The sequence below is a fragment of the Oncorhynchus mykiss genome, chromosome 25 (genome assembly GCF_013265735.2).
Source record: "Oncorhynchus mykiss isolate Arlee chromosome 25, USDA_OmykA_1.1, whole genome shotgun sequence".
Classification (NCBI taxonomy): Eukaryota; Metazoa; Chordata; class Actinopteri; order Salmoniformes; family Salmonidae; genus Oncorhynchus; species Oncorhynchus mykiss.
Window position 1 is genome coordinate 24,512,867 of NC_048589.1, and position 14,948 is coordinate 24,527,814.

Genomic DNA, 14,948 nt, shown 5'->3' on the forward strand with positions numbered 1-14,948 from the left:
AGATTGGAAGGCCAAACCAGACTCCAAGTACTAAAACTGTTCAGAGAGATGGGGGGGGGGGGGGAGAAAGGATAAACGAATACAATAGAAAATGCAAGAGGTATAGAAACATTACTGTAAAAGGTAAGTGTAAAAATAATTGAGTGAATAAACTGTGAAGACAGAAGCTCAAGTGGTCTTAGTTCTTTATTAAGCAATAAGGCCCAAGGGGGTGTGGTATATGGCCAATATACCATGGCTATGGGCTGTTAGGTGCTCTAAGTTAGCCCAATTATTGTTTTCACTAATTGGTCTTTCAATCAATCAGATCAGCTCTGAAAAATATTTGATGTGATTGGTCAAAAGACCAATTAGTGGAAAAAAATATGATTTAAACACAGCCTGTTTGCCTACATACATCAGTCAGACGAAGACAGCTTGGCTGTCGAAACATTGGATATTCAATTTTTTCATCTGAGCTCCTAGAGTGTGCGGCTCTCCTTTATTTTCAAGTTTTCTACTCCGCTAGCCAGCACCTCGCCTAAATAGGTGTGCGTTTATTTTTCTTCTAGATTAGCCAGGCAACTGCCCCTAGGCACCACACAACGCAGACTGCCTGGATACAGCCCTTAGACGTGGTCTATTGGCCATAAACCCTGAGGTACCTTATTGCTATTATAAACAGGTTACCAATGTAATTAGAACAGTAAACAAGTAATTGTGTCATACCCGTGGTATATTGTCTCATACCACGGCTTTCAGCCAATCAGCATCCAGGGCTCGAACGACAGTTTATAATTAGGCTTAGAGTTAAGAAAATAACTGAAAGTCAATTTAAACATACATGTGAGGTACAAGGCTATGTGAACAGGACTGCTTGTAAATTGGGTTTAGCACACATACAGTATAAAAGGGGTACTCCTTACCTGTGTAGGCGTCGTCCGCATCAAAGTCTGGACCACTGTTGATACTGGCTGATTCCAGGGAGGAAACGTTGGCGGAGCTGAGGAGGTTACGTAGCTGCTCTATGTCACTATCCTTACTGTCCAGGGCCATCTGCAGTTCAATGCGTACCTGACTCTCATCCGCTATTTGCTATTTGACACAAACAGGGGGAAAGGAAACACACATATGAAATGTCTGTATATTTTGAGGCCCCTGTTAGCTTAGTTGATCGCTCTTGGTGTGACTGACCACCTGCATGAGCTCTCTCTGGTAATTAATGATGGTGTTATATGTGGTTGTGTAATGGTAATGTGACAGTTAGTATAATGTTGTGTTGCGCTTGGACTGACCGCTTGCATGTCGTTGATCTCTCTCTGGTACTTGATGATGGAAGAGTTGAGTTTCTCCTTCTCCGATCTCAGCTCCAGCTGCAGCTTCCTATTCTCCTTTTCCTTCCTGCGTACGTCAGTGTCGTTGCCGCGCCGACTGCCTGCCGCACGTACCTCCTTCCTGTTCATGATCTCCGCCAGCTTGTTCACAGCCTGATGCACACAAGATAAATCAATAGTCATGATGAACATTAAAACAATAGAAAATAAAGACAAGTGTCTTCAACACGATTTCCTTGCTGTGCAACATCGTAAAACTTAGAAGAAATGACATTTCTGCCTTACCTGGGTCTTCAGTGTTCTCTCTGACTGGAGCTGCTTCTCAAACGTGAGCTTCATCTGGCTCATCTGCTGTTCGTCATCCTTGGACGTCTGCAGCTCTGAACACATGGCAAATAGAATAGAAATATAGTTAACACTTTTTAACCAAACACATGCACACCCGCCCACACAGGCTGGATGCAGAAATTCACCTTCAAGCGTCTCCCTGAGTTTGTTGTTGAGCTCCTCCTTCTCATTGGCCAGGTTAGCCACGTCGCTGGTGAGGGTTCGGTTGGCCTCCTCCAGCTGGGCAGGAAAGAACAGACAAAAAGTGAGACCAATCCAATAGTATTTAGCTGCAGAAAGCATCCTCACGGCCCAGTAGGTTTCACTTCAGTCACTCACAGATCTATTGGTCACAATGCTCAATTCCGTTGTCGTTTACTCCTGGTCCTAGCTATAGTCCCAGCCCAATACTATAGTAGCACACAAGCAAACCTGATTAAGCTTATCAAGGTCCTGATGATTATTCAATCAGTTGAATTCTGTGTTTTCTAAAGCACTAAGCAGGGACAAAAGCCCAATCCCACTGCAGCCCTCCAGGAACAGGACACCAGGCAGGGTTCGTACAGACAGTGGCAAGTCAAATTCAAGGACTTTCAAGTACTTTTTCAAACGCTAATATTTATTTTCAAGGACCATCAATTTGTAAGTTTCTATTATGCAATTGTTTTTAGTCACCAACAGATGGCAGTATATCTCCACAACCTCATGAAAAAAACAAAGTGATGATGTTGATTGACTTCCTTATATGAACTGTAACTGAGTAACATCTTTGAAATTGTTGCATGTTGCTTTTATTTTCTTGCTCAGTGTATATAATATTAACTCGACTTCATATTTAAATAGTCTTTATACTGTATTTCACTACATTTTAGGTCCCACAGGCTGTCCCAACACATAATGGCATGAAAGTGAATTCTGACAGTGTAAAAGGTCTTGAGATTACCCTAAAATGTTGTATTCTATACTTATTTGAAGAGAAATTAGTTAATGTGTTTGATTTAAAACTCTCAGGGAATCATATTTACATTTTAGAGGACCCCACATGGGTCCCAGACCCCAAGTTTGGTTACTACTAACCTCTCCCCCTGCTTGCTTCAATGCATCCTTTCTCTGTGCATCTCCTTTGCCTCCTTCATTGCAGCCTGACTCAGCACTATCTGTCTCACTACTCTCTATAAAGGAAAGGTATTTTGTTAGGGTACTATAAGTTCTCATATCTTGTTTATAGCTAGCTTAATTTCAGTCAACTGCTCTTGCTGCTCTCGTTCAACGTTAGCTTCTAACTTTATCCTTCTAGCTAACTTTATCCTTCTAGCTAACCTGGCTAATAGCCAAAGCTCTTGAGCTACCTTAGCTAGCTAGATATCTGACTGACATATCAGCAACCAGTTGTACACTCATTCTCCAAGAGTCAGGGGGGGTTTGTTTGGGCGATGTCTGTTGACAAAACAGGAGTCGAGGGATGTTAAAATAATGCCTAGTGTCAGCGGAGTCTCTGCTACTTGCCACTGTAGGTCTGGGCTGAGGTAGCTCGTTTCACCTCTCTGCTTATGTCGTGGGCTGAGGTAGCTCGTTTCACCGCTCTGCTTATGTCGTGGGCTGAGTTTCCATTGGAAAGTGGTGAATGAATGTGCTGCTAACAAGGCAAATCTGGGGGATCAGGTGAGCATACATGAATCATTCATGATTCCACTCGTTTGCAGAAGTAGACGCAATTACAACTCGGCTCAAGATGCCTTCTGAGCGTTTATCAACGCTGGGAACGCAATAAGTGGGTAAAAAATCATTAACAAAATAAAAAGGTGAATAAATGCTATTTCATAAATAAATAAAATCCCTGGTTGGTCTGGCAAAACCCATTCATAAACATCAATATCCTGCCAGGCAGCATTGAATCTACATTTGCCTGCCATTTTACCTATGGATGTGACGTATGGATGTGACGTTCGGCAGCGCCTAATCAGTCACTTCTGTACCTGTCTGGTTAAGTAGCAGTGTGGGTGGAATGAGCGATCTCACCTGGCAACCAGAGAGCGAAACACGGGAGGAAATAAAACTTGGAGGTCTGCCTGGAAATTAATTCGCAAGACCAATACATTTTTCTAATATTTTTCATATTAACATAGTGGATCTTTTTCTGTTCTCCTCCTCCTTTTCAAGTACCAACTTGAGAAAATGTCTGAAATTCATATGCTGGAATACCTTGAAAGTCAGAGTGCCAAATTCAAGTACCTTGTGCAAATCCTGATCAGAGGAACATGGACCACTGCTGACTCACCGAGCCGATGGTGATGTCCTTCTCGCCCAGCTCCTGCTTGTGTCGGGCCATCATCTCCTTGAGCTCCAGCTCCTTCATGATCTTCTCCTTCTCCAGGTCGGAGTACTGCTCCTCAGCAATGGAGCGAGCCAGCTGCTCCGAGTCTGCTTTGGTCAGAGTGATCTCCAGCTGCGCCGCCAGGGAGTCCCTGGGGGGGGGGGGTCAAATATGTCACATCATGGTGAATTGAACATGGGTGTTGGTTGTGTTCTTTTTTTGTGTCGTTTCTGTAAATAAATCAATAACGATATTCATTACAAAAACTCTGTAAAGAGGAAGAAGGCTTAAACCAGACCCTAGAGAAGCCCATCCTCTTCTGGATATCTGGTCAGATGTTTAAGTTCAGCAGGACTTGAGTTGTAGACTAATGTCAGTAAACAGTGTAGGGCAACGCCACTTCCTTGTACTCACCTCTCCTCTTGTAACTCCTGAAGTGACTGCTGTATGTCCTTGTAGAGTTTGCTCTTCTCTTCACATTCCTCCTTCAACTCCCGCACCTGGGTCTTATACAGCGTCTGGGCAACACAAAGAGATGAGCATCTTCAAAACACAAATTCACACTTCAAGTGTGCAAGAATGCAAGTTCTCAAGTTAGGATTCCACTGTCAAAAACCAACCATTAAGTGTTATAGCTGCAGCAGACTTACAGAAAAATACTGCTCAGCCTCCAGCTGGTCCTGAAGTTCCTTCATTTGGCCATCTGAGTCCTGCCTTTCTCTGTGGTCACAAACACAAATGAATCCTTTGAGTTTGTTTTATTGTTACGCCATTTTCTGTCTGCATTATTATTTGCAAAAAAAAGTAAAACATTAAAGGGAGTGAAAAGAAAGTCAGAATGTTGACTGACTTGCGTAGCTCCTGGTTCTGTTTCTCCAGGCTGCGTTTGATTTCCAGCAGGTGGTTGGCCTCCTGTTTCAGCTGCTTCTCAGAGGTCTTCAGGGCATTTAGCTGCTGGTTCTGGGCCTTCAGGTCGTTCTGAGTAAGACTGCGCTTCTGGGTCTCTTGCTCGATCTTCAGGGTCAGGTTCTTCACCTCCTCGGTGAGCCTCTCCTTGTTCCTGCGAAGCTCGTCTAGTTTCTGCAGGGACTGCTTGTAGTCACAGTCGAGCATGCTGCTATGTTTCTCCAGCTCCAACATCCTGTTCTCCACACGCAGCTTTGACGCCCTCTCCTCCTGCAGCTTCTGCTCCATATCTGGGGGAAGAGAGCAAGAGGAGTGATTTATTTAATTCAATTTCACCCTGCTAACCAGAGTCTAGTTTCTTTACCGAAGACTGATTCCTGTCCTTTGTCATACCTGAGAACTCAGGAATGGTCTTACCCTTCATGGCCTCAGACTTGGCACCTTCGATCGACTCAATCTTGCTCTTGTCCGCGAGCCGTGCCTTGGTGGCTTTGTGTGATGCCTCCTCCTGCTCCAGCCCCTGCTGCAACACCTTCAGCTTGTACGTCATGTCTATCTCCTTGTTGTTCTTCTCCTACAGTAGTGAATATGAAAGAGGGTTTAAAAAAAAAGTAATAAAAGTACAGAAATGATAGATGTAGTGATATGAATCAGTATGGATGTTTGTTTACCTTCTCCAGATCAGTGAGTTTCTCCTGTAGTTGTCTCTTCTCAGTCTCTGCCTTGGAAAGGGCCTGTCTCACCTGCCAAACCTCATCCTCCAGCCCCGAGATTCGCCCTACAGAGAGAAAAATTTCACCAAAGGCCAAATCATGCTGCGAGAGATGTACATGTGAATACATGCAGTCTCTCCCATACAAACACAACCCCACTCACCCTGCATGTCTGTGATGGTCTCAGAGCCCTGGCTGTGTTCTCTCCTCTCAGCCTCCAGTGCTGCCTGCAGCCCGATGAACTCCTTCTCCAGCGTGAGCTTGGAGCGCTCCAGTAGGCAGCACTTGTCCTGCAGCTCTCTGCCCCCAGCCTCCAGAGCTTGCAGCTGCTTGCCTGTTTCCGTCTGGGCCTTCCTCAGCCTTGTGGCCACCTCCTGCTCCGCACGCAACAGAGCATTGGCCTCGTCCAGCTGAAATATTATGGAGAACACGGCAGTCACTTTGTAATGTGCATTCCAATCGCACACAAACACATGCACATAAACACTCAGTATACATACGTGGACATATGCACATTAACATATACAAACAGATGAGCACTTAAACACACACAAAGCCATTTTATCCTAAAGCAGAAACACACCTGTCTTTGTAAGTGAATGTTTTTCTCATTGGATATGTGTGAGTTCTGATTTCTCTTCTTCATTTCGTCCAGCTGGTCTCGTAGGCTGTTGACTGCAGACCACATCACAAGTTAGATATGAAAGTATACTGTGTGTGTGTGTGTGTGTGTGTGTGTGTGTTTTCAGCCAGCGATCCTCACCCTCGTTCTCCAGGCAGCGTTTCCTGTCTGCCTCACTCTCTGCCTTGCGATGGCTCTCCACAGTCTTGTGCTGCAGTAGAGCCTTCTCTCTCTCCAGCTGCCTCAGACTCGACTCCAGAGCCTTCCTGCTACTCACCTGTCAACGTACCACCACAAAGGAAAGTGTTGGAATGGAACAACTTGTATTCTTTCTTGGTTGCCATTTTTCTCAGTTTTGTGCTGTAGTTGTGTGCTATATTGCTACTGTAGCTCCAAAGTTCTCACTTCTTCATCAAGATCTTTGGAGGTTTTCTCTAGACGACTGGTGGCAGTTCTGCAGGAAGAGAGTGCAGGTCAACTTCATCTCCCACGATCATACATGTAACGCTAATGGTTTTTAGTAAGTGTGTATAATGACTACCTGCACTTGTGCTCCAGCTCATCTTTGGTCTGCATCTCATTATTGAGCTGCTCTTCCAGCTGGTGGAGTTTCTTCTGCAGCTTGGCTGACTGAGCAAGGAGGAAGAGGAGTAGGGAAGGGAAGGGAAAGCACAACCGTTACGATACACTTCACCTGGACTCTGCTCTGACACTATAGCTTATCATTTTACCACAATTTGACCAAAGCCAATTGATTTCAAAACAGAGATGAGTCAAGAAAGAGAATACTTACCATCACAATATCCTGCAGCAGATGAGAAATTAATTAAGTTAGTTCGGCAAAACAATTTCAGTCAGCATAGAAGTCAATGAGCGGACAGCCTTTCCAGGATTAGCTTGTTGTTTAGCTACTGGAGGAAAGCTCCATTAAATGTTTCATCATCGCTAAGAACCTGATAGATTGTGTACAACTCCTCAGCTCAACTACAGGAATTATACAATTATGACCAGTTATGACATTGTTATTATAGCTATACATTAGATTAATAAGCACAAAATAGAAATACCCACCTCTCCTTTCAAGGCTGTTGAGTTCACAGTCACAACTGTTGAGTTATTCACACCGCTTAGTAACCTGGAGGAAACACATTGGTGTTTGAGGAACTAACAGCTCACACACACTTTCATACTCCTTAACACAATCAAAGCTTTGTGAAACTTAGTAACTCATGTGTAGTGGATGGCTGAGGTCAAAATATTGTCCATGATGAGGACGGGGGTGTGATAGGGAGACATGCAATTTCAAGTCTTACTGGTCCTCCTTAAAGTATGTGAAGCCGACGAAGGGAAGCTGGTTGCCCACAAAGGCCTTAGGAGTAGGGAAGGTCTCCACGTCACCCTTGTCATCTTCTATCTCATCAAAGTTACTGGTGTCAATGTCACTGCTCAATTCTGGAACCACAGGAGCGGCCGCTGAACAGTAGCAATGCGGGAGATGGGAAAGAAAAAAAATATTGTTTGTGTTATTCATGTCATTTCTAGGTATCCATATGTAATAGATTGTGTATTGTACCAGGATGATAACATTTGTATGATAAAAGAATTACATTAAATTGACTTGACAGAGACACCTACTGTTTCTAATGCTGTCAAAGTTCCATTGGTCATTCTTGAAAAAGGGGTGTCGTTTGATCTCCTCCACCCCGTTGCGGCCCAGTCGTACCTCCCTAAACGCCAAATAAAGGGCCATGGACTTCTGTTATGAGAGCTGGGACAGTTCCGTCTGAACACAGTGGATATTGGTCGGTTTATTAGGACTACTACAAACATTTGTTTGCAAACTGTAACTTAAAGTTTTTGTAACTGTGGTTACTTGATTTATGTTTTTTTATCCTTGCTACCTGTCTGTCAAGAAGGCACAGATTAAGTTTTTGGCATCTTTGGAGATCTCTACGTCATCTGGAAAGTTGAGGGAATTCTTGTGGTCCATGATCTTACTGTAGGTTCCAACAAGGGAGTCGGCATAGAACGGTGTGTCACCTAATAGGAACAAACACAGAAATGAGGTGCAAAATAATGACGACATGTTCTAAGCAATTTGCTTACAAGTTCTCTAATACATCTTTATAGGCAGACTTTAAATATCTTAGTTCCAGATAAACCATCCAGTAAAAGACTTCAGTTAGTGGAAATGAAGATTGAGGCATAAAGAAAGAGCGGAAACATACACACCAAGAAGTTAGACAACACCAACTCACCGACTAGCATCTCGAAGATGAAGACCCCTACAGACCACCAATCACACTCCCGTCCATAGTAACCATCTCCACCCTGCGACTTCAGAACCTCAGGAGAGATGTAGTCTGGAGTGCCAACCGCTGTGTCACAGTGCACCATCCCAGTCTGTAACCAGTCAATCCTTCAGTTAGATACACTAGCTCAAGCAAACCAGGTCTGAATCGTCAAGTATATATACAGTTAAGATATAAGTGTTAACCTAAAGCACAGCGAGACACTAGAGATATTCTGCTGGAAGTATTGTGAGTAATGCTCTCTTCAGCACATTGCACAACTGGAACAATGGGAAAATATTGCCCTTACCGAGTCCATCTTCATGCAGGTTCCGAAGTCGGCCAGTTTGAGGTGTCCGTGGCGGTCCAGGAGCATGTTGTCAGGCTTGACGTCGCGGTGGATGAAACCCAGGGAGTGGATGGCATCCAGTGCCATGACCACCTCGGCCGTATAGAACCGGGCCCACTTCTCAGGCACATCATAGGTACTGGTGAGGTTCACCAGGTCCCCTCCAGGCATGTACTCCATCACCATGTAGAGGTAACGGTCATCTTGGAAGGCACAGCACAACTAGACATAGACCGGAAAGCAAAAACAATACAAGTTAAAGGGTCGTCTTACATCACACATTTCTGGTTCGATATGGTTTGTGCAGATTGTTTTGATACATTTTTGTCTAATGTGATATATTATCTAGTGTGTGTGTCATGTCTAGGGCTGTGGCGGTCACAACATTTCATCAACCTGTGATTGTCAAGCAAAAAACTGCCAGTCTCACGGTAATTAACAAACATGTTAAGTACTGATCTGACTATACCATATGGCTGTGGGCTACATTAGCTCATTCAGCGGACAAGATTTGCTTGCAATTCCGAGGCATTAGTTATAGTATGAAGAATACAATTGAATAAAATAGGATATTTTCTCCAAACATTTGAAGGGAGTGAGCGCATGCATGCAGCGATTTTGTGTTGAGCGGTTAACAAAGAAACAGGTACGCTTCATTTAGAGATATTAATGTAACTTTAGTTGTTCTGCAAACATTGGGCTATACATGTCATCAGTCTCTCATTCACAATGTGACAAGCACTTGATATTGTCTAGAATTTCTACCCCCAAGCCATAAGACCCCTGAACATCTAATCAAATGGCTACCCGGACCATTTGCATTGCCCCCCCCTCTACCAACATGTACAAATTATCTCAAATTACCTGTGTCCCCGCACACTGACTCTGTACCGGTAGACCCTGTACATAGCCTTGCTACTGTTATTTTACTGCTGCTCTTTAATTATTTGTCTTTTAAAAAAAAATTTTTTTACTTAACACACATTTTTCTTAAAACTGCATTGTTGGTTAAGTGCTTGTCAGTAAGCATTTCACTGGAAGGTTTACAGCTGTTGTATTCGGCGCATGTGACAAATACAATTTGATGTGTGTGGCCGTAATCCCCCCCCTAAAAAAAATCTATGACTTTTGCAGCCAGTGGCCGTTTGTGCCCTTAGGCTGAATATAAGCATTATAATTCCCCTCTCCCTGCATGCTCCGAAGCACTGCTCTCTCACGTGGCTCTCCGTCACATGATCGGGTCCTTCTCACAGGCGTGAAACAGACACATCGGGGACTTAACTGCGTGCGTTCTTATTCAATTCTGAGGAGCATATTAAAAGATGTTGGAAGAACTGTCCATTTTTTACTTTTCGTCAGCCAACAATACGAGTAGGCCTAACAAACAGCAGAAGGATTAGCCTGTCAATCTGCTATCCCCCATAATACAAAAAAATTGACCTATTCAATGCAATAAATATTCCAAACAGTCTGGGAGAATCTGCGATAGATCCCAAATTAATACAACCACTAGCCTAAAAAAAAAAAAAAAAAAACTTTTAAGCAATGAGCCTGATGCAACAGATGAGAACGTTCAGCTTAAAATGTTGATAAACTATTAAGCCATTTCTTTACATTATAAGCTCAGTAATGCGCTCATGTAGGCAGTAGGCTATATGCACAAATATTCCATTATCAAGAAAACACCATTATCAAGTGACAAATGTGATTACTCTTGTAATGCTTTTATTATAAAAGGTGCAATTTTAATGGTGAAAATGATCTTCTCCAAACTTCAATTTCACGCGCTGCGTATGTATGCCAGTTAGGCTCTACACCCGATGTAAAGTGGATTAATGTGCTTCATTTTAAGAAGTTATTTGGCCACTTTAGCTGTGATACAAACCTTATCAAAACAGAATGACTTATGGGCTAGGCTATATGTGGTGTGCGACTATGATTTGAGAAATAAAAAAAGGTATGCATTGTTTCTTGCCTCAGGCTGGGCATCATTCACAAGTGATAGGCACATTTTGTCACCCATCAGACTATTCTTGATTTAATCTTGTCTACACATATACTAAATAATATGTGTGAAATTTGTTCTGGTTTAGAATGGAACATGTAATGCACCGGTCTTGAAATCGGGGCAGGGGAAAAAAATGACATGTCATCTATGTATAGGGATGTGTATCGTTAAGATTTTACATGTATTACTACTTATACTGCTCATCGATCCGGTACTTCAACAGTATTCTTAACGGTTCTTTTTGTTACTTTTTATGGGGGAAAACAAAAAACAAATTAAGAACAGAATTAACATTGCTTTATTTTCTGAAATGTAAATTAATAAATAAACAATTATTTACAACAAAAGAAACAGCAATTTTAACAAATCACTATTATAGACTAATGTTGTGATGATGGAAATATAAACAAATCACTATTATAGACTAATGTTGTGATGATGGAAATGTAAAACAAATCACTATTATAGACTAATGTTGTGATGATGGAAATGTAAAACAAATCACTATTATAGACTAATGTTGTGATGATGGAAATGTAAAACAAATCACTATTATAGACTAATGTTGTGATGATGGAAATGTAAACAAATCACTATTATAGACTAATGTTGTGATGATGGAAATGTAAACAAATCACTATTATAGACTAATGTTGTGATGATGGAAATGTAAACAAATCACTATTATAGACTAATGTTGTGATGATGGAAATGTAAACAAATCACTATTATAGACTCATGTTGTGATGATGGAAATGTAAACAAATCACTATTATAGACGAATGTTGTGATGATGGAAATGTAAACAAATCACTATTATAGACGAATGTTGTGATGATGGAAATGTAAACAAATCACTATTATAGACTAATGTTGTGATGATGGAAATGTAAACAAATCACTATTATAGACTAATGTTGTGATGATGGAAATGTAAACAAATCACTATTATAGACTAATGTTGTGATGATGGAAATGTAAGACAAATGAAATAAACTATATTTTCCTGCAGAAGAAAAGACAGTGGTATAGAGCAACACGGGTGGGGCATGCAGGTAGGCTGTAAAAGAAAAGACAGTGGTATAGAGCAACACGGGTGGGGCATGCAGGTAGGCTGTAAAAGAAAAGACAGTGATATAGAGCAACACGGGTGGGGCATTCAGGTAGGCTGTAAAAGAAGAGACAGTGGTATAGAGCAACACGGGTGGGGCATTCAGGTAGGCTGTAAAAGAAAAGACAGTGGTATAGAGCAACACGGGTGGGGCATTCAGGTAGGCTGTAAAAGAAAAGACAGTGGTATAGAGCAACACGGGTGGGGCATGCAGGAAGGCTGTAAAAGAAAAGACAGTGGTATAGAGCAACACGGGTGGGGCATTCAGGTAGGCTGTAAAAGAAAAGACAGTGGTATAGAGCAACACGGGTGGGGCATTCAGGTAGGCTGTAAAAGAAGAGACAGTGGTATAGAGCAACACGGGTGGGGCATTAAGGTAGGCTGTAAAAGAAGAGACAGTGGTATAGAGCAACACGGGTGGGGCATTCAGGTAGGCTGTAAAAGAAAAGACAGTGGTATAGAGCAACACGGGTGGGGCATTCAGGTAGGCTGTAAAAGAAGAGACAGTGGTATAGAGCAACACGGGTGGGGCATTAAGGTAGGCTGTAAAAGAAGAGACAGTGGTATAGAGCAACACGGGTGGGGCGTTCAGGTAGGCTGTAAAAGAAGAGACAGTGGTATAGAGCAACACGGGTGGGGCATTCAGGTAGGCTGTAAAAGAAGAGACAGTGGTATAGAGCAACACGGGTGGGGCATTCAGGTAGGCTGTAAAAGAAGAGACAGTGGTATAGAGCAACACGGGTGGGGCATGCAGGTAGGCTGTAAAAGAAAAGACAGTGGTATAGAGCAACACGGGTGGGGCATTCAGGTAGGCTGTAAAAGAAAAGACAGTGGTATACAGCAACACGGGTGGGGCATTCAGGTAGGCTGTAAAAGAAAAGACAGTGGTATAGAGCAACACGGGTGGGGCATTCAGGTAGGCTGTAAAAGAAAAGACAGTGGTATACAGCAACACGGGTGGGGCATTCAGGTAGGCTGTAAAAGAAAAGACAGTGGTATAGAGCAACACGGGTGGGGCATGCAGGTAGGCTGTAAAAGAAGAGACAGTGGTATAGAGCAACACGGGTGGGGCATTAAGGTAGGCTGTAAAAGAAAAGACAGTGGTATAGAGCAACACGGGTGGGGCATGCAGGTAGGCTGTAAAAGAAAAGACAGTGGTATAGAGCAACACGGGTGGGGCATTAAGGTAGGCTGCAAAAGGACTAACAGTTCTTAGCAGTTCTTCTGGAGAAAGACCAACATAAACGCAACAAAAAAAGTAATGTCCTCTAAATGTCAACTGCATTTATTTTCAGCAAAATTAACATGTGTAAATATTTGTATGAACATAAAAAAGTTCAACAACAGATATGAACTGAACAAATTAAATGGAATAATATGTCCCTGAACGAAGGAGGGGGGGGGTCAAAATCAAAAGTAAGTCAGTATCTGGTGTGGTCACCAGCTGCATTAAGTACTGCAGTGCATCTCCGCCTCATGTACTGCACCAGATTTGCCAGTTCTTGCTGTGAGATGTTACCCCACTCTTTCACCAAGGCACCTGCAAGTTCCCAAACATTTCTGGGTGGAATGGCCCTAGCCCTCACCCTCCGATCCAACAGGTCCCAGATGTGCTCAATGGGATTGAGATCCGGGCTCTTCGCTGGCCATGGCAGAACACTGACATTCCTGTTTTGCAGGAAATCACGCACAGAACGAGCAGTATGGCTGGTGGCATTGTCATGCTGGAGGGTCATGTCAGGATGAGCCTGCAGGAAGGGTTCCACATGAGGGAGGAGGATGTCTTCCCTGTAACGCACAGCATTGAGATTGCCTGCAATGACAACAAGCTCAGTCCGATGATGCTGTGACACACCGCCCCAGACCATGACAGACCCTCCACCTCGATCCCGCTCCAGAGTTACAGGCCTCGGTGTAACGCTCATTCCTTTGACGTTACCCGCGAATCCGACCATCACCCCTGGTGAGACAAAACCGCGACTCGTCAGTGAAGAGCACTTTTTGCCAGTCCTGTCTGGTCCAGCGACGGTGGGTTTGTGCCCATAGACGACGTTGTTGCTGGTGAGGACCTGCCTTACAACAGGCCTACAAGCCCGTGTCATTACACGTGGTCTGCCACGGCGAGGACGATCAGCTGTCTGTCCTGTCTCCCTGTAGGGCTGTCTTAAGCGTCTCACAGTACGAACATTGCAATTTATTGCCCTGGCCACATCTGCAGTCCTCATGCCTCCTTGCAGCATGCCTAAGGCACATTCACACAAATGAGCAGGGACCCTGGGCATCTTCTGTGTTTTTCAGAGTCAGTAGAAAGTGTCTTTAGTTTTCATAACTGTGACCTTAATTGTCTACAGTCTGTCAGCTGTTAGTGTCTTAACGGCCGTTCCATAGGTGCATGTTCATTAATTGTTTATGGTTCATTTGGGACGGTTTATGGTTTACAGTGAAGATCTGTGAAGTTATTTGGATTTTTACAAAAGACAGGGTCCTGAAAATGCCTTTTTTATTTGCCTTCTCTGGCAGAAGTCGGGACCTCTTTTGGCTTATTGTGTTGCCTGCAGTCAAAAATACCCTCTCGCTAGGGGTGGAGGAGGCTTGAGCACAGAGGTAGCTTGTTGCAATGTTTGTGAGGGGCAGAGTAGCTCTCTTCTCCCACCACTACATCACAGGATCTTCAGTCATGGGGATGGGAGGCAGGCCTTTGTAGAGCTCGACCTCTAGGTCAACACGCTCGCTGAGGGTGAGGGACGAGGTGTCCTTTTGGATCGTCAACCTCAACTCCCTGTCCTCCAAGGCAATCCTTGTTTTGTACAATGGAGGGACTGTCTCCTCCATTTCCTCTCCTTCAGACTCCTCTGTGTCTGTCTGCTCCGGCTCCTCTGACAGCCCTGGTGTTGCTCCTGTCACATCGGCCTCAACAGTTGCCGGCATCACTCACCGGCCTCCCTTTAAATCCGGGGTCCAATGCTGTGGACTCATGCAGGAAGGCTTGAATGT

General features: G+C 43.6%; 1 protein-coding gene across 2 annotated transcripts in view; it reads right to left on the bottom strand.

The window, feature by feature from the left end:
* Nucleotides 1–14,948, bottom strand: part of LOC110505685 (rho-associated protein kinase 2) — a 52,059-nt gene that overhangs the window by 4,873 nt on the left and 32,238 nt on the right. For both annotated transcript variants that reach the window (XM_021585072.2, XM_021585071.2), the window contains exons 5-26: nucleotides 8,797–9,057; nucleotides 8,454–8,598; nucleotides 8,097–8,235; nucleotides 7,831–7,922; nucleotides 7,509–7,668; nucleotides 7,267–7,330; nucleotides 6,989–7,000; nucleotides 6,737–6,825; nucleotides 6,601–6,649; nucleotides 6,337–6,472; nucleotides 6,157–6,248; nucleotides 5,737–5,983; nucleotides 5,532–5,638; nucleotides 5,278–5,434; nucleotides 4,805–5,150; nucleotides 4,605–4,674; nucleotides 4,369–4,472; nucleotides 3,919–4,105; nucleotides 1,787–1,880; nucleotides 1,599–1,693; nucleotides 1,275–1,466; nucleotides 906–1,074 (exon numbers count right to left, since the gene is read on the bottom strand). In XM_021585072.2, the coding sequence (XP_021440747.2) occupies nucleotides 906–1,074; nucleotides 1,275–1,466; nucleotides 1,599–1,693; nucleotides 1,787–1,880; nucleotides 3,919–4,105; nucleotides 4,369–4,472; nucleotides 4,605–4,674; nucleotides 4,805–5,150; nucleotides 5,278–5,434; nucleotides 5,532–5,638; nucleotides 5,737–5,983; nucleotides 6,157–6,248; nucleotides 6,337–6,472; nucleotides 6,601–6,649; nucleotides 6,737–6,825; nucleotides 6,989–7,000; nucleotides 7,267–7,330; nucleotides 7,509–7,668; nucleotides 7,831–7,922; nucleotides 8,097–8,235; nucleotides 8,454–8,598; nucleotides 8,797–9,057 (3,007 nt within the window). The remainder of the gene's footprint in view (nucleotides 1–905; nucleotides 1,075–1,274; nucleotides 1,467–1,598; nucleotides 1,694–1,786; nucleotides 1,881–3,918; nucleotides 4,106–4,368; nucleotides 4,473–4,604; nucleotides 4,675–4,804; nucleotides 5,151–5,277; nucleotides 5,435–5,531; nucleotides 5,639–5,736; nucleotides 5,984–6,156; nucleotides 6,249–6,336; nucleotides 6,473–6,600; nucleotides 6,650–6,736; nucleotides 6,826–6,988; nucleotides 7,001–7,266; nucleotides 7,331–7,508; nucleotides 7,669–7,830; nucleotides 7,923–8,096; nucleotides 8,236–8,453; nucleotides 8,599–8,796; nucleotides 9,058–14,948) is intronic.